Consider the following 18,571-nt stretch of genomic DNA (forward strand, 5'->3'; position numbering starts at 1 on the left):
AATACTTTTTCTCTTTCATTTTCTCTTTTGCTTTCCATGGTTCAAGACCACATCAGTGTTTGCCCTCCTTTGCACTTCATGCACTTGATGTTGTGAATTCGGTGGCTGAAACTTAATAAACTGCATTTGATGGCATCGTCTGAGCTTGCTTCTGTGTTGCTGTGTCACTGCGACGGGTTTGCTGATGCATAGACGGGTATGATTCATTCATCTGCCCACGTGTGACATTTCTAACGCAAACTGAGGAGTTCTGTAACACACTCCTTGGCCTTCAATTTATTTGATCTAACCATATACCAGGTGGATATCAAACTCCGGAAAGAAACACTGTCACCACTTCACTTCTTTTTTTAGCTGTTGCGCAATGTCTCTGACAGATGGAAAAACAGACCCGAGCATAAACGCAACCTCAGAGATAATTATCGCCATAAATACAGATGCACCAGGGGGAATGGAGATTCTTTAGTCATTAGTGTTGGAGAAGAGCAATAAGCCAATGCTTATTGCATTAATTAAAATCGTACAAAAAGGTGCTCTGTATTGCAAATTCAGCTAGATTTGCCTCTCTAGGATAAAACCTCATAAGGAGCCTTATGGAAAATACTGAGTGGGTCTTAACTGTCACAATATATTTGCATTTGCAGGAAAACAATTAGATCACTGTTCGTAGATTGTAATTGTTTTTTTTTTTTCCTTTAGAAAAAGGAAGGCTTTTAGAATATTCATTTCACTTCTTGGCAGGTTTTGCATGATTTCACCTTGTGTTTCCCAGAAATTGATCTCTGGGGTGTGAGTTGTGAATGTCACAAGGAATGTCAATTGAAGGCTCTTCGGAGTCGATTGATGAACTTCCAATAAATCACATCACCACCAGGCCGTTTTAAATGAGGTACTGAAAGTACTGTTGGGAATTGAAGCGTAACTCAAAGGCCTTCTGGTAATTTATTACTAATTCGATATTTTTCCCACAACACTCTGGGACATATTTGATAAAGATACTCGCTTAAGAGTTCGTCTTGGTCATTTCTGAGAATAAGAGATGTAACACATTGGCTGCCATGGCAACGTCAGATATGTAACTGGAAGTCATCTGAATCTATTCATTTACTTTCTATGCTGCTTGTTCTCATTGAGGACATGTTGATGGTGATTATTCGAGCTGCCCTTGCGTAAGAGGCGCAATACAACCTGAACAGATCACCTGTCAATCACAGGGCACATGTAATAAATCATTCACATTTATAATCAATTTTGAGTATTGAATTAAACTAAAGTGCATGTTTTGAGGATTTACAGCCATTATTCCATCCATTTTCTGAGCCGCTTATGCTTCCTAGGGTCGCATGCGTGCTGGAGCCTACCCCAGCTGTCTTTGGGTATGCCTTGAAGAGGTTGCCAGCCATTTGCAGGGCAATCAGAAGCAAACAACAATAAACACATCTAAGGGCAATTTGGAGTGTCCAATATACCTACCATGCATGTAACTAGAGATGTGGGAGGAAATCAGAGAACCTGAAGAAAACCCATGCAGGCACGGGGAGAACATGCAAACTTAAGATCGCAAAGACAAACAACATCCGGGTAATCTGTACCTTCTTGCTTTATTCGTACTTTAGATTGGAATGGGAATGGGCTGCGACTGATAACTGTGGGAACACATGCATGGAGAAAATCCTGGTTTGCCAGTTGAAAAACGCCACACTGTGAAGCAGATGTGTTAACCACTATGGCACTATGCTGTCTTGTGATTTTAGTCATTAGTGCAATAACATCTCATGAGTCACTATGTTCCCGACCCTATTATCAAGCCAGCCGTCGATCTGCCACGAGTCTTTGAGTCATCCAGTCAGTAATTGTCACATGGAGTCTTTACCTCACCACCCTCTTCCCTCTAACAATCTGCATCCGCTAGTGATGAATTATAGATGTTCACTAATTGGCTTTCCTGCAGGCAGGCACACTTTACGCAAACCTTTGTTTGACCTTTACACTTCGCACTAACTTAAAAAACACACATAATGTACATAAAGAGAGTTTTGTTTTTTTTTAATCCTGATGTTGCCTGCCTGGCTGGTGTTATTCTCTATAAGTCATTGGTGAAATGTCAGATTTCTTCTGTCATCGTGGAAATGTTTAAAAGAAGCTCACATCCACCCTCTGGCATTTTGTTCATCACAAGCCTACATTCTTCCTATTCAGTACACATTCTTACCTTCATGGAATCCCTACAGTCCTTCAGCCTGGCCTGTGATTCATTACAAATTCCGACCACGCATTTAGCATGTTTCAGATGAACGGAATTTTTAAAATTCAAAACTGGCACAACTGGCAAGTTACCCGAAAAAGAAATATGCAATCAATTCTCACCAGGAACTATTTACAGCAAATTTAATCGTTAGTCAATCTAGTGACAGGTGCTTCTGTTAAGACTGACTTAATTTCCCATGATTCTTCGACATGGACACAGGAAGTAGTTCTAATTCCGACATGACGTGAATATGAAAGTAAGCATTTAAATTCCTTTTGAATTGGTTTGTCCTATGAATGATGGTCATCCACATGGGGCAAAAAAATTGGCTTGCTGTAGTTTCAGTTATTCCTTTGAATGATATTATAGGTTATATATATGCTTTTAACAAGGATTATGTTGCAAGAATGGCAGAGTAGGAGTAAGCATGTCTGCCTCCGTTAGGTTTCTCACTTTCGCCTAGTGTTTATATTGTACAAAACATTAAAAACTGTAATGATCAAATTAGTAATTGAGATTATGCACTGTCCTGCCTCGTTTGTTGTCATCTGTCACAATCAAACTGGATAATTTGGATTGATATCATGCATAATCTGGTGTAATATAATTAGTCTATACAAGACTGATTATCTATTTGATCATAGTCTGAGCACTTTGAGAGGTTCATATCATTGACCTGTTGACAGCACCTCGTTGCATCATTGCAGCCGCAGACAGATAGCCTAGACCAGCCCAAACAAAAGTTGAGGAAAATCATTATTATGTGATCTGTTTGCCTGCTCGTCTGCAATTTCATAATCCACTCTAATCCACACAGGAGGGACTACTTGTTTGAGATTAAAATGAATCCACAAGTACTAACAAGACTGGGAATTTTCCACATCAATTTTGGGTCAGGAAAATCCACCTGGGGGACACCATCCAGATGTTTCCTGCTCAATGTCGGTCACATTCAGTAAGAAGGCCGTTTAAGTAGGGTAGACACAAACACACACGCACGCGCGCACACACATGAACACTTGCACATTTTGCTCTGTATTTTTTAGAGCTACAAAAATGGCATATGCACTTAAAACAAACAGAACTGCCGCCCTTGTAATTAGTAGATTAAGTTAAATGGCTTCCTGCTGTATTTGGTGGCGATTTTAAATAAACTACTGGATAAAACATATTTCCAGTTATTTCACTTGTTTTTGTTAAGTAAATAACTTCACGTGTGCATTTTACACGACAATTTAAATGATCAAGAAAATAAAAGAAAATTGATTGAGAAGGTGAAACTTTGGACCTGTGCTGTGTATTTAATTCAGAGAAAAAAATAAAATCTTAACAAAAATCGATACAAACGTGAGAAATTCATATTTAGTTGAGTGACAAGACCAAGAGCCAATAGAGACGACGCTTGTAGTTAGTAGGCGGAGCTTTCTCCATCCATGTATTTCTTGTTGAAAATGTCTCCCTAACAACCGAACCAGGGACTCAAACGGTGGAACTTTTCCAGCGGTCCAAACGCCTGCTGAGTAAGTCCCTCAACATTTTTTTAATCCTCCGTTAACAAACTCTGACTAGACAACGAGCGAACGATGAAAGAGAATTTGTTACATGTTATCTAGTCGCCACGGAGCTACAAGCTAAGCTAACAGGGTAGCTCATCAACGCTGCTCCTTGCTGTTATCCGCCTGCTTGTTTACAAACAGGTCACAATGCCCCACAGGTGTCTTTGTTTTCAAACTTCCGAATTTACTATTTGTGTGGCAAATGCCACTAAACTCTTGCAAGCAGATGCTTCGTTTTGCTGCTAGCTAGCTAGGGTGGTAGGTTTCTACTTGTGTTTTGTTGCTACAGTGTTGCTAGGTACTATAACAAATGAATAGTAGATTTTTAGTTTCAATTGTTTTTTTCGTTAATTAATAGAGTCGGAATGGCTGGAACCGGCGAAGGGAAGAAAGAAGATGCCGACTACAAGAGACTACATAGCTTTCCTCTCATCAGGGTAAGCAGAGTGGTGAGATCATTCGTGATGTTGTGTGCACTATACTTGTAGTGTGTTTAGGAGAATAAAACACTTTTCGAGAATGATAAACATTATAGTCCAGATTATGAGGATAGTCACTGCAGACGACTAAATAAAAGAGATCGGATCTCTAACCCTTGTACACATGGTTTATTAATGAAAAGGGACAGTGTAGAGGTCGGCTGGGGTACGTGTCACCTGCCCATGACCACGGATAAAACGAGAGTGCTGTTCTGTTTCCCATCAAACAAACAAACAAATTGTAATTCAGGTATCAAAACATAACTTATCAATTTGCCCACAGCACACTGATATGCCCGAGGAAATGAGAGTGGAGACGATGGAGCTGTGCGTGACCGCCTGTGAAAAGTTTGCCACCAACAATGAGGTACGTGCTTGATTAAATATCACAACAAAGTTTTTGTTGTTGTTATTGTTTTTACAGTATCTCAAACTGATGAAACTAATGCAAAAAATCTCTTTTATCCTCCATGCATACCAAAAAGGCAAAAATAAAAACCCCTAATAAACTGGGATTACCATCTCATTGTTTTCAGAGGCGGCTTGTTGAGTCAACTCTACAAGCACTAGTGATACTGTACCACTAGTCTTATAATTGTCGAACTGCATCACGCTTCCGCAAATGTCCACTGCAAGGCACGCTAGAATTAGCATTTACAACTTGGTGTTTTGTTTTGATAGCCATTTTGTAAGATCCAAAACTGACTCAACTTGAGTCTCCCTTCTTGCGCTGCATAACTATGTATTCCTCCACTGTTACATAACAATTTAAACACTACAAGTGAACTACTACTAAAGTAAGGAACCCATATACTTTGATACATTGACTGTGTATAATTTTGTCCAAATCCAAACGACATTTGTCTAATAGTAGGAATATTTCTGATGTTCTTTTTTTCTTGTTTTTCTTTCCATTGGGCTGCCACCGGTCTCCAGAGCGCCGCCAAGATGATCAAAGAGTCCATGGACAAGAAGTTCGGCAGCTCGTGGCACGTGGTGATCGGCGAGGGCTTCGGCTTCGAGGTCACACACGAGGTGAAGAACCTGCTCTACATGTTTTTCGGCGGGAGCCTGGCCGTGTGTGTGTGGAAGTGTTCCTAGCACCCACACATACTCACACGGACAAGCAATCCTTTTTTTTTTTTTTCGCCTGTCTGACTCTCCGGCCACCGATTCGGTGAAAGTAAACCAGCCGCCAGTTGGGAGCCTGGCAACAAAAAGTCACTGAGGTTGACCACTACTTAGACTTGGGGAGAAGAACTGTGACATCAAGTCTTGACTTACAGACACTTGAACAGCTTCTTGCCTTATCTCACGTTTTGACTTTGATTTGAAGGAGTTTCCATGGTGTCACCACTCACTTTGGCAAAATAACCTAGCCGGCCAGGGTCTCCAAACACCTTTGTCCTCTTTCCTCTGCAGGGAGCGTCTGCTGTGCAGCCGTGTGTGTGCTGGACACACATACGCGTGCACCGTTCTTTTTTTTTTTTTTTTTTTTTTACTGACACGGAACATCACCACCTACAATGACCAGGCCATCTTTCAACATTTCTTACAATTAGACACACTTGTCTTTCAATACAATTTTTTTATATTTTTAAACGTGTACATAGTTGGGTGCGACTTTGAACAAATGTCATCTTCTTACAAACGACCTGATCTACCTTTTTTTCTTGCTGTAACTGTTTTTTTATAGTGACCCGGCATGTTATATCGCCTTTGTTCTGTATAAATGGCACTGACGCAGAACGAGGGGGATGAAGTGTTGTATTTCTTCCGCATTCTGATGTTCTATCTGGGCCATAACTGAGGCGGAAGTGCCTGTGTGAGACACTGATGGCTTGGGCAGAGGTGTGAATTTTTGCCTTCCTGAGGTAGTATCAGAGCCATAATAAGAGGAGGGATCGCCTGTGTCTGAGGGTATTCACATTAGGCCAGGAGTGTGAAATATAACACCCGACACTTCTTCCAAACTGTCGTTGCTTTCCGAAAACGTCACATTAGATGCTGACTTCGGAAATTTGATTATGCGCACACAACAGTGGCAATAATCCCGCCTTTATCTGGGGTCTTGACTCAAAGGCAAAGAAATTCCAGATGTTTTGTCGCTGCGGTTTGAAAGAATTTCTGTGCAAGACGCTAGTGTGTGAAAGAGATGAAAGTGATATAATACACAGTGATGGATAATAAACTGAAATGTGAAACAGCAGCCTGTGCTTTTTGTATTTATTGACAGCGCATGATAGTCTCCTGACGGTTTTTGTTCTCGGGCGGCAGAGACGTCTCATTCGAGACGCGGCGGTCATTAGCGAATGCATCAAGCACATGTTGTTTTGTGTTGTGACTGGGTTTGAAAAAGTTAAAAAGCAAGCGTGCTTGTCACAGAGGAATACAGCGCCGCCGGCTAACATAATGTACGAATCTTCAAACAAAATATAGAGGGAGAAACTTAGAACCATCCAGCCAGAAGTAGTTCAACAAGGAGGAACAAGGCAAGTGTATACTATACACTTTTAATCAACTGCCAAAAGAAGGCAAACAAAGTTGCCGTTAGTATATTGTCACCGTTGAGATTCAGGGCATTCAAACAAGGTTTCTGAAGCAATACTCAGGAATTATGCCAGTAGTACAGCTAACAACTTTAACAACTTTATTCTGAGCCCAACTAGTACTTTTAAATATTACCTTTACCGTGATTTATTAAAAAAATACAACACCATTTTCCCAGCAGCGTATTATGGCATAAGGGCTTGACTAATCTTTCTACAGCAACTGTTGCTGCAACTGTTGCTCCTGAATGCCTATCAAATAACACAACATTCTGAAATCACGTTCGATCCTCAATTCAGGGTGCCAACAGTTTCAAATGACTTCATTATGCTGACATTGACATTTGGCACCTGTTGCCAATGTTTATTGGTGGCTCAGGCTCTAGTATAAATTAGACGCTAGCTAGCAGCCTGACAAAGTTCCCGTTCCAACTGATCACTTTTAAACTAAAGTTGCCTACTAATGTGCTTTTTCAACAGGCAAATTAATCTCAAACTAAATTTTATGGGGAAAGGTTTGAAAGAGGTGAGATGAAAGTAGCGTGATGCTAAGCACAAAGTAAAAATAAATTATTTATCATTAAAAAAAATGAATAAAACCTGATCAGTCATTATTAAGTGGTTATGTGTTATTTGGTCTTCTGTTTTTATAATTATTTTTCACCAAGTGAAAAAAAATCCATCCATTTCTAATACATTTTATTTTTATCCTAATACTCGATAGTCAGTTAGAATTTAGTGTGATTGAATACCATAAAAATTCGAGACACATCCCAAAACAAAATATTTTTTTTTTATGTACAAAAGATTTTTCCACTGGCTTTTGGCATGAAAAATAATTTAATCATCAGATTAACTTTTGACAAAATAACTTTTTACTGTTGAAAATGGCTAAGTAAGTATACTATCCCCTTAAGGTGTCAAACTGCAGCCCTACAGTTAAATTAACGCTATTGATTATGACGTATTTAGAACATCATCAATTAGGTCTTGCTCTGCAAGTGTTTACTGAGAGAAAATGTTTTCCCCAAACGTGTATAAAGTGACGTCATCTGAACCTGACATCAAGCCAGCGCAAGGGCACTGTGACCCACTGATGTTGACAGAATGAGTATAACGTACCCAAATACGCAATCAGGTCACTTTGCACTCTAGCCACAAAGAGACGAGAATATTGTACTCTCTCTAGGGAACCGAACTCTCAGTAAACACGTTTAAAGAAAGATGTAAAGAGAGCTCATTAACATGTTTGTTATTTGTCAATATACAGATAGAAATGATAGGTAGTATTCACCTTAAAAATAATCCTAATGGTAAAATCCAAGATTTCTTTACATATGTTTAAATGTCTGGATCCACCTAATAAAGCATCTGAAAAGTGATTATTGTATTGGTCTAACTGAAAACACACTAGCAATATGGTGGATATTTTCAACTCTTAATGATTCCAATGGGTCCTGTAAACATAACCCACCCCTCCTAACCCGCTGACAATTTGGCGCATCTCATTTATTATTCATGCCGTCCCCCTCTTTAAATATCTCCTCCCACCACCTTTATCGCTTCGCTGTTAAATATTCATACGCGGAGTCACACTCCAGGCTCGCTGAGAGCACAAAAGCTTACAGCTCGGGACATGTTGGCACAAGTGGATGGTGTTAAATGTCGTGCAAGCGTTACTCGCATGCAAACTTCAGGTGGAGCAACAGGGTGAAAATGATGAAAATGGCTAGTTTTAAATTGCGTTTCTTTAATGTTAGTCACTGGAAAGTCTCAGATGATTTCTTGGAAGTTTTTGAAACCCTCAAGTGTTTTGTTAATTTTGCATGTTTGGGTTATCAGGAAGTGTTTGGGATAAATAATGGAAAAATTACAAAGAAAAAAATGACATTATTAGGTTATTGAAGATTAAGGGTTATTTTTTTTCTCCCGTTGCTTGGCTCACTTTAGTTAAAGTCAAAACTACAGAGTAACTAAAACAGTAACAGACAAGCAAACAAGCTTAAAATTAATATGATTATATGTGAAGTTTGTCTACTAATCCCTGATTTTCTTTTTAGTTTGGGAATGTCTGTGTACGTTTGGATAATTCTTTGCTGCTTTGTAGCACTTAAAATCAAAATTAATGTATTTTTTTCCCCCGATCCCGATCTGTTGAAAATTATATGATTGGGCCTGATTTCCAATTACGTAATCATGATTTGGACATCCCTATTTTGATGCGTTTCCCTTTTCAATTGGAATGGCATTTAAAACACATTCGCTGCCATTAACGACTATACACGCTTCCAAGTGAATACTCATGAACTCATTCATTGCCAGTGACAGCTAAAGTCGTCAAAAATCCATCTTGACTGGCCTGCTATTAACTTAGTCTCAATCATTGTGTTCACATTTTGACGTCAAACGACCAAGACACGTAACAATTGATTACGGCGTGATCGCCGTGATTCAAACAGGAAGTTCTCAAAAGGAAGTGGCACCTGACCTTATTCTGTCATCAGCAGGTTGCAACATCGATATGTAGACTGGACGAGTCAACAACTGACATCAAAACCAGAACTTTCCACTGGATTTGGGCTTGGTTCAGTGTCGCCACATACTGTGTCCTCATTCCATGTTTCTCTGGAGTTTGAAAGCCGAGCGCTGTATCTTAGCAACCTCCTCAGCACCTGAAAAAGAAGGTTGCAGCAGCTTCTGAGTGTTTGCACGTGCGTGCGTGGGGGCGGGTGAAAAGACACAGGTGGAACAAAGAAAAAGCATGACGATAGTCTCAAAAGTCACCTCGGGATAGAACAAAATCTGCACCAGAAACGAGTGTCAGGCTAGAATAGATATTAATTTTTCATCAGAACGTCACTGCTTTTCTCTCTTTTGTAGTGGAAACATGAAACAAAAAATGTAATATTAATATTAGTGTGTCTTTGGGCAAATGTTTTTTTGTGTGTGCGGCTTTTATTTTGACCATTAGAGGCTGCTTTTTCCATGGTGAAATTAGGAGCGCAGTGAATTTTGGGAGATGTGAGTGAAGAGGGATGAAAGCTACTCTGCGCATCAAGGTTTTAACCAGCCTGTTTACAATAAGCCAGCATGGGACATTAGATGTTCTGAAAAAAGACAAAAAAAATAAATCCGAGAAGCGCGGAGTATGCAGGGAGAAAAACACATCATTAACGCAAGGGAGGCACATGAGGATGACAGCTTCCTGCTACGATCCTGAAGACCACAAACTGAGAAGTCGTTTTCTCCTTGTGGAGAATGAACCTTCCAAAGCGTGAAAGATAGGAATATATAAACTGGATCTTGACTGACTCGTGGGGATCTTAATAGAATATGTGCGCTTTAATTGGGAAACCACACTGAGAACCTTGAGGCACATCAAATATAAATTTCAACTCAGTTTGCAAAAATTCTCCTATATTTACGTTAGCCGTCAAAAGTTTGTAAACACCTTGAATCTGTCTCAAACATATTAAGAGGACAAAAGGGTCAAGCTAATAACTCTTGAAACGGTAATGTTGTTAACGCAAGTCACTCCAGGTCATAAATCCATCAATATTTCTTCGAGTATTCATTGCTGATTTTTTGGAAAAATGAATGAATACTGAATGTGAGGTATTTCACAATTTTTGAATGGAACTTTAAATAAACAGCAGAGCTGTAGTCAAGACCACCTTTATCGAGTCCAAGTCAAGTTCGAATAACAAAGGTGAAGACTGAGACATTCACTTCCAATGCACTGTCGAGACATTTTGAATTCAAATTCATGTGTATAATTAACAGATCTAAAACATTGTTCAATGAGCCTACTTTGAGTAAGCTTGGGTATACTTCAATGTTTTGGAAAAACTGGCAAAAATAATTGAATGTTGTATGAGTTGGGCTTGCACTTTGTGTTCCTCTCCATATACAGTAGGTTGGCCTTTTGTGTGTGGTCTATTTTTGTTGATTTGTTTTGTTAAATAAATAAAAATATCATGCAAGCTTCAGATAGAAAAAAAAAATTCTTAAATGAGTTTGCAAAGAAAACAGGAATTCAAAAGAAACTTGAAATACTTTATATATATATATATATATATATATATATATATATATATATATATATATATATATATATATATATATATATATATATATATATATATATATATATAAGTATTTCAAGTTTCTTTTTTTCAAGTATTTCAAGTATTTCAAGGACTTTGAATTCCAGGAATAAAAGAAGTTGGAGCCGAAAGGTCGTACCAAGTGTGTTTAGTAATGAGACGAGTTAAATGCCAAGGAGTCCGAGACAACCGAAAAATGAGTTGAGTCTGAACTCAAGAACTGCAGCATTGATAAGCAGTGCGACTCAAAAGTTTAAACACAAAGTAGATTAAATTATTAACTGGCTTCTAATTTTTCCTGAGCAAGATCTGCAACAACAAGTCACAAAAAGTTTCTCGCTGGCCATAAGTAGATTTCCTATTTTCTCATTGCTATAATGACCATATAAAATCTCAAAACTCCTCCCAAAAGAAAATCATGGGTTAGGGTTAATGCATTTTGCCAATTACTTTTGCAGGCAATTTCCTTGCTTCTGGAAGATGACCCCAAATACTTCATGGGTGAACAATTATGATAAACCTAGTCCACTCATGTAATGTACTGCTGACCTTTCCCCTAAACTAAGCTACATCAGAAAAAGAAAGTTGTAATCTTCCACAGGAGTGGTGTTGAATGAGTCTGCCAAGTGGAACAGTTCAAACCCGTACCTGGATCACTTTAACCTGGCACTGTGTCCAATCTGGCACAGTACAAACACATGGGTAAAAGCTAACCTAGAAGCTGATACTGAATATTGCTTTTCAACTACAGCAGTGTGACAGAAAGCTGGATTGAAAAAGTAAGTTGTCCTTTTTTCAATTAATGTTTCAATTTTCTGTGAATAGTGCTAACTTAAGTTATATTTACTTTACTGGACGGGTTCTCTCTTGGTCACTTTCCGTTTTCTTCTTCCTATTGCCGGGAGGATGATGTGGCGAATGCGCCGTCGCTCCAGGACAACCTGTCTGTCCTTGGCACTCATCTCCGTTTTCCTGCACCTCCTCCTGGTGTTTGTCTCACTCTCCTTGTACCACCAACCTTGCGACCTTCCGTCACCCACCAGGGCGTCATTCCCGAAACAGCTGGCAAACAAAAGCTTCACTCGCATTACAGTTTTGGCTGAGTCACCAGCCGATGGACAAAAAGATTCTACCGGCGCCAAGGATCAAACGCCAGACAAACTCCAAGGTGGAAAGACTTCACCTGTGAAAGCGCCCATTGTGGAGCCACTTGTGTCCAGCCTGGCAAAGCTACAGGCGCTGTTTAATCATCCTCTTTACAATGCGCCTATGTCGGCCATTCCAGAAGACGATTTGTTGTTGAAGGTCAAACCAAAGCTGAGGTCTGAGAGGAGCTCCCTGATGTGGTCAGTAAAAATTTCCCAGTATTTTTTCCCAGTATTTTCTCAGTCAGTGTCATTGATGTGGATGACGCTTTAAGACCTGTAATGACTTTCAGATCACAGTTGTTCATTTTCAAGTTAATTGCTTGAATTTCTTGACCTCTTAAAGTGTTTGAGACCATTTGAATTTGAAGGCAGTGCTTTAAATGGAGCAGTATACACATCACAGTGGTACGGCGTACCAGCGCTTCTCAATTTTAACCTCTACATTATTGGGACTTTTCATGACGTACAGGGACTTCTCTTAAATCGACACGGCCTATCTTGTTGGTAACGCGTTGTTGCACTTTGTTATACGGTTTCTTCAGTTATTTGGGTACCCCAAATTAAGAAACGATTATTACATAGAAATAAACAAAACAAACTCTGCCATAATTGTTTCATATGGCGCAAGTAACCGGCGTCGGTGGCTAGCCGCTAATGAGGGTGATATAAAGTTTCCTGATGCCTCGGAGACATGAGGCGCATTTAAATGCATTCTGATATTTCAAATTCAAGCATAATTTATGAACTAATTATCGACTTGCTGTTACCCATTGCCTAATTCACCTGGCGACAGTCGAATAAGCGGAGAACCGACTTTCCCGATCTGTGGATATCACATTTGCCTCTGACAGCATTTGCCTCGATGGGCTTACTACCAAGGTCAAATGGCAGCGTTCCAAATGACCACGACTGTGTCGGCAGGGTAAGCGCCAGCGAGGAAGGTTACGACAATGCCCAATGGAACAGGAGCAGCGACAGCCATCCGCCCTGGCTGCGCTTTCACCTAGCCATCTCCCGCTGGCAGCTTTACCCCCATCCCGATCCAAACATGGAGCCTGTGATCCAACAGCTCGCCACTCACCGCATCGTTAGCGCAGGTATGATCTAATGACATTTGAAGGGGCTTACTTAAAAAGAAGCCTTGAAATGAGATGCCAGAGAGATCACTGGAGGTCAAAGGGTAGGTGTCTTTGGAGAACAAGGACAGGACGGATGAAGGGTTGTGCAGAATAGCTGACGTTTGCGCTATAGGAGTGACACTTTCAAATGCAGATTCCACACTGAGCTGTGAGCATCAAAATTCAAGAAGCTTAGAGGAGGCTTATGAGAACCAACTGAGGATCGTATGGGGCTTTTCATTCATTAGTATCACACCGTTAGCGCAATTACATGCCGCTACATAAAATTGAATTGATGGCAAATAGGTTTCCTTAGAAGCGGATGGAACGAAAGAGTCAAGGAGATAATTTGCAACAATTTTTGGACCAAACTACAGGTTTAAGGTTAAGGTAATCAATAATTATTTTTGAAAATGCATTGTTTGAGACCTAAAGGTGTCCAAATGTCTCCTTTTGTCCTGCATGAAAGCAGAGATTATGACTGTATTGAATCAAAACAAGACACTTGCAAACACCTGCATATACTTTGGAAAACAATGAGCATATTTGTCTTGCCCAATTTATGATGTTACAGAGCAAATCAGAAACGAAATCTGTATTAAAAAATGTTAGTGCATTTTCTGCAATGCTGATCAAAAAAAAGGTTTTTTTTTCAATCAAGGGTGGGAATCTGAAACATTATTTTAAAAAATCTGGCGATTTAATCAACAAAACAGGTGATAGAATAATAGTGCTAGACCAGATTTAACAAGACCATTCGCCAAAACACCCCAAGAAAAACTCAGTTTCTGTGGAAACCAAAAATCCAATTTTCTACATCCTGTGTGCCTTGTGCACAGGTTGTACACACATTTTGACAGATCATTTTAGTGAAATCTTGTCATGTTGCTAATACCCCTCTCATTTTTGTGTTTCCAGTGCAGAAAAGCGGCGGTACACAACTGAAACTGGTGATTTCATTTCCCAATTATGGGCAAGCCATGTTCAAACCCATGAAGTGAGTTGATTCCAGCACAATATTGCATATTGGAGATTTTATGAAAAACACGCATGCAAACAATTCACTCAATCCCTCAGGGGCTGATGCCTTGTTGAAGGGCCTAACAGTCACAGACGTCCTTGCTAAGTTGGCGAAAGAAAACTCATTTTAACGAATTACAGCTGCAGTGAAATCATTCGGAACCAACATGATCCATTTTGGTCACAGTCACCTGTGATTGACAGCAAGCAGTAGAAAGTGATTGAATACTCGTGTCTCTATTCTGTGCTTGCAGGCAGGAGAGAAATGATGAAACCAACTACAACCTCTACTATTTCTCTGATTTTGAGCGACACAATGCAGAAATTGCAGCCTTTCACCTGGACAGGTACAATTTATCGCATACCAGTCATACAAAAGTCACCAATTGCTTACTACTTAAATATTGTGTGGCATATTGAAGATTTACAAAATTTACAAAATCATGCCCAGACTTGGGCTTCCCTCCTCAAGCCGAACCCGGATAAAGCGGAAGATAATGGATTGATGATTTAAAGTTTCTTTGGCCGTTTCAGCAATAAAAAGCTAATATTGCGTCAAAGCTTTTTTTAATATTGGAATTATCTTTCACATAGTTACTTTTAAAAACATTTTTTCCACTAGTTTTCAATGAAAAACGACATCACATGCTCAAGGCTCAGGTAACCAATCACGCCTCATCTAAGATCAGGATTTGGTCATGTGACTGTTCTCTGAGCCATGATTGGATATTGGCAAAAAGTGTTTTTAAACATAACTGTCTACGAAAAAAAATGCTTATCAAAATTTGCATTTTACTGCTGAAAATGGCGAAACGTATTTAGTATCTTTTTAGAAAATTCACTCAACGCACCCAATTCTCAGTATAATCACTCAAGCTAGTCTTTAAAATCATTCAACAATTGTAGACTTCATTGGAAACAGAAAAAAAATGCTCAGATTCCGCTCAATTATTCATATATGTGTTTCCCGCAACAAAAAACACAACAAGAGGAATAGCGTGCAGCCGAGCATACATCTTACATAAAATTCCCCTGTAATTTCATCATGTTTCTGCCCTTCTTTAGTGTGCTCATTCTGTCACCTTTCATCTTTTGTGTTTCTTCACTCTGCAGGATTTTGGGGTATCGGAGGGTACCTCCAGTTGTCGGGAGGCAAGTGGATGTGGTCAAAGAGATTAAAGACATCACGACGGATCGCAAGCTGGCCCGGACATTTTTTAACTCCCCTGGTAGTCTTTTTGTGTTAAATTTTCACTTTAACACCACATGTGAGATTGGGTTGTGCTTTTTTTCCCCTTGCCTTGATTTCTCACTCACCTCCACTCTTGCTCTTGCGGTTCCCCCTAGTGGGCAATGTCTGCTTCTACGGTCGGTGTTCCTACTACTGCTCTACAGAACACGCAGTGTGCGGAAGGCCTACGGCCCTGGAGGCCTCCTTCGCCCTCATGCTGCCCGACCTTTCACTGGCCAGCCGTAGGAGCTGGCGATCACCCTGGAGACGCTCCTACAGCCGTAGCAAGCTGGCAAAGTGAGTGGATAGTTGGTACACAAGGCGGAATGATTGTGAAAAATGGGTGATAGGGTCACGTAAAGTTAACTGTGTTTCAGATGGGAGACGGAATCAGACTACTGTGAGACCATCAAGAAGACGGCGCCCTATGACAGAGGCACACGGCTGGTGGACTTCATTGACATGGTCATTCTGGACTTCCTGATGGGTAGGTTCATATTTACAAGAATAAATCATCATTTGTAGTGGGGACTGCGCATAGAAAACAATGGGGCCACAAATAAAACAAAAATAAACATATTTAGACCTACAAAGGAGCAATCACAAATGTTTACAGAACTAAAATAAACAACCCTTTTGGTTCTGTACCTATTTGTAACCCATTCACCGCCAATGACTGCAATAGATGTAAAAAAAATTCCGATGGGCTGGTAGGGACCAAGTTAATGAGACAAATTCTGTCATTCAGGTATGATTCACAAATCTGACTAATTAAAAAATTTAAAAAAAAAATCCCTTTTTGTGTGGGTAACCCAATGCACACGTGTCCAATATCCATGCAGTTTGATGATATGAAACACAACTGAGCTGGAAGGATTTCCTCGACAAAAGAGAAATGCTTAAGATTTAGAAAGATTTGTCAACGATAGGGTGTCTCATAAGTCTCCATACCCATAGGAAACAACATTCTATACATATTTTGTTCCACTGTTTATTTCTTTGTATTTTAGCTAACTCAGAGAATGCATTTAAATAAAAGCAACAAATTGAATTCATATTGATGGATGGATTACTTTATAAATAAAAATAGTTTATGTCAAGAAACGTTATTTTTTTCTATGAAGACTTTTGGGGCACCTTGTATATGTGAGGGTAACAGACTTTTGTGTATGTTTAATACATTTATTATGTGTTTGAATGTGGTTGATTTTTAACACAGCCACATGCTACATATAACAGGGTGTGTGCACAGCTGTGCTAATACATTCTTTTACCCGCTTATTTTTTACTCCTCCAAACTATATTAATTTTACGGAACAAGAAGTTGGCATTTAAACGGGTGAGTATTATTTTTTACAATTAATATGCAAAAAAAGAACATGCCTTGTCTAAGAGTGGTGAGTTTTAATGACCGGTCTGAAGTTAAACAGCGTTTTTATGACAAAATTTTTTGTCTATTTTTAACATTAGGTCGGGGGGAAATGCGGTAAATGTAGGAAAACAACAGTTAAATCATTTTAGTGAACTTTTTACTAACAGTGCGTTTTTAATAATTGAATGACTTACTTTGATTTCCCTGACGGTCTTTCCGATATATTCATGTTCTGTTTTTCCTAGAAACAAATATAAATTCAAGCTAAATAGTTCACTGACTAAGCTAAAGTCGTCACAATACAGTGACGTTCAAGGTTAAGCGAAGAGCTGTGGATATTCCAGTTGTGCGTGTTACCGTGGTAACCATTATGCAGGTAAAAGGAAAGCGTCTCAACTCCTTGCACTGTGGACCACTTTCATGACGATATAATACACAGAAACGACGAATTGGTTCAATTCGCCGTCCTACGTGATTGTCAAAGAGCAGCTGTTGTTTTTAAGAAGTCCCCAAAATGTAAGTTCTGCCTTTTCCTTCGTACAATAACTTGTTTCATAAGTTAATGATGTCATGTTGTTCGCTAGCTTTTCGAGCTAGCGAACGAAGTTTAGGTAGTTTTTTAGAAAACTTTTACTCTGTCAAAGTAACTTTTAATCAGTCTTTTTTTTAATACATGTAATTTAACACCATTTTTTTTCGACTTGGTATTTTAAAAGTGCATCTAAATTTCGTGCCAATGCAAACAAATAAAATAAAACTTTTTCCTCAGGCCACATACAGATGAATAGAAAGGAATTGGGGCCACGTTATTATTATTACTAATTGAACATGAAAAAAATAAATTTTGCAAGAAATTTCACATTATCTATATAAAGTAGTAATTTGGAAAACAAATCTGCTATGTCAAATTCAGTTAAAGATGATGAGGCAAATTAGTACTTTTTTCACACTTCTAACACCATCTTACCATTTTATTATTTTTTTCAAATAGTATCACAAGCCATGTCAAAATGTATTTTGAGTATATGCCACGGGCTGCAGAAATGTGTGTGGCGGACCAGAAATGCCCCCCAGTCGGTAGTTTGGACACCCCTGACCTAAAAGGTGGTATATTTTGCGGTGCATGGGGTGTAGATGCAATTTTGGTGGCTGAGAGTAGGTGCAAGTGGACAGATTCTGTGCTGGCGTGTGTACATGGATGGACTGTAGCCATCCCACTATGCCGCAAACGCACCATTACACCTGATTCTACCATGCACAAAGTCTAGCAAATTCCCAGAAAAGAGAAAACATCTCCCTACATTCACCCAGAAATTGGTGAAGTGGCCAAAGGTTGCCTAAACTCACCTGGTCACGTTGCTATTCGAACAATACACCCCTCATTTTATTATTGTAGTTCATTGCTACTTACAAATTGGCACGTGTGGTTTTTTTTGTTGTTTTTTTTTCTTTCCATTATTTTATTGTAAGAATATGGAGTTAGCTATCTGCAAAAGTGGTTAAACACAAGCTAGAGTCAGTGTTTTCTCTCTAAAATTACTTTCGTGGTTCACACTTGCGATACTATTGCTACCAGTCTTTGTTATGTTTATGTTTACATTGACGCAGAGTGAAATTTGTACTATTAACACTTATCACTGTGTCCTCCCTTCACAAGATCAGAGAAAAATGTGTAAAGACACAGTTGGTGAGCTTTGCTGACGATATTGGCGCAGCATGTTCGCTGCCACCTCACAGGGAAGAG

General features: G+C 39.3%; 2 protein-coding genes across 3 annotated transcripts in view; both read left to right on the forward strand.

Moving 5' to 3' along the window:
- The first annotated feature begins 3,668 nt into the window (after positions 1-3,668).
- On the forward strand, positions 3,669-6,492 carry LOC148421523 (dynein axonemal light chain 4). Its single transcript, XM_088419712.1, has 4 exons — positions 3,669-3,768; positions 4,163-4,241; positions 4,567-4,650; positions 5,220-6,492. The coding sequence occupies exons 2-4, from the start codon at positions 4,170-4,172 to the stop codon at positions 5,382-5,384; spliced, it is 321 nt and encodes a 106-aa protein (XP_088275838.1). The 5' UTR covers positions 3,669-3,768; positions 4,163-4,169; the 3' UTR covers positions 5,385-6,492.
- A 5,352-nt stretch (positions 6,493-11,844) lies between these two features.
- The window catches only part of fam20cl (family with sequence similarity 20 member C, like), a 38,124-nt gene continuing 31,397 nt past the window's right edge, over positions 11,845-18,571 (forward strand). The window contains exons 1-8 of one of the 2 annotated variants that reach the window (XM_088420135.1): positions 11,845-11,969; positions 12,015-12,284; positions 13,008-13,183; positions 14,123-14,201; positions 14,479-14,571; positions 15,338-15,453; positions 15,572-15,752; positions 15,833-15,942. In XM_088420135.1, coding sequence (XP_088276261.1) covers positions 11,845-11,969; positions 12,015-12,284; positions 13,008-13,183; positions 14,123-14,201; positions 14,479-14,571; positions 15,338-15,453; positions 15,572-15,752; positions 15,833-15,942 — 1,150 coding nt within the window. Of the gene's footprint in view, positions 12,285-13,007; positions 13,184-14,122; positions 14,202-14,478; positions 14,572-15,337; positions 15,454-15,571; positions 15,753-15,832; positions 15,943-18,571 lie in introns of both variants that reach the window. The other variant, XM_088420134.1, reaches the window with a different exon arrangement.

This window comes from Hippichthys cyanospilos, chromosome 7, assembly GCF_059441005.1.
Source record: "Hippichthys cyanospilos isolate Australia breed blue-spotted pipefish chromosome 7, RoL_Hcya_1.0, whole genome shotgun sequence".
Lineage (NCBI taxonomy): Eukaryota > Metazoa > Chordata > Actinopteri > Syngnathiformes > Syngnathidae > Hippichthys > Hippichthys cyanospilos.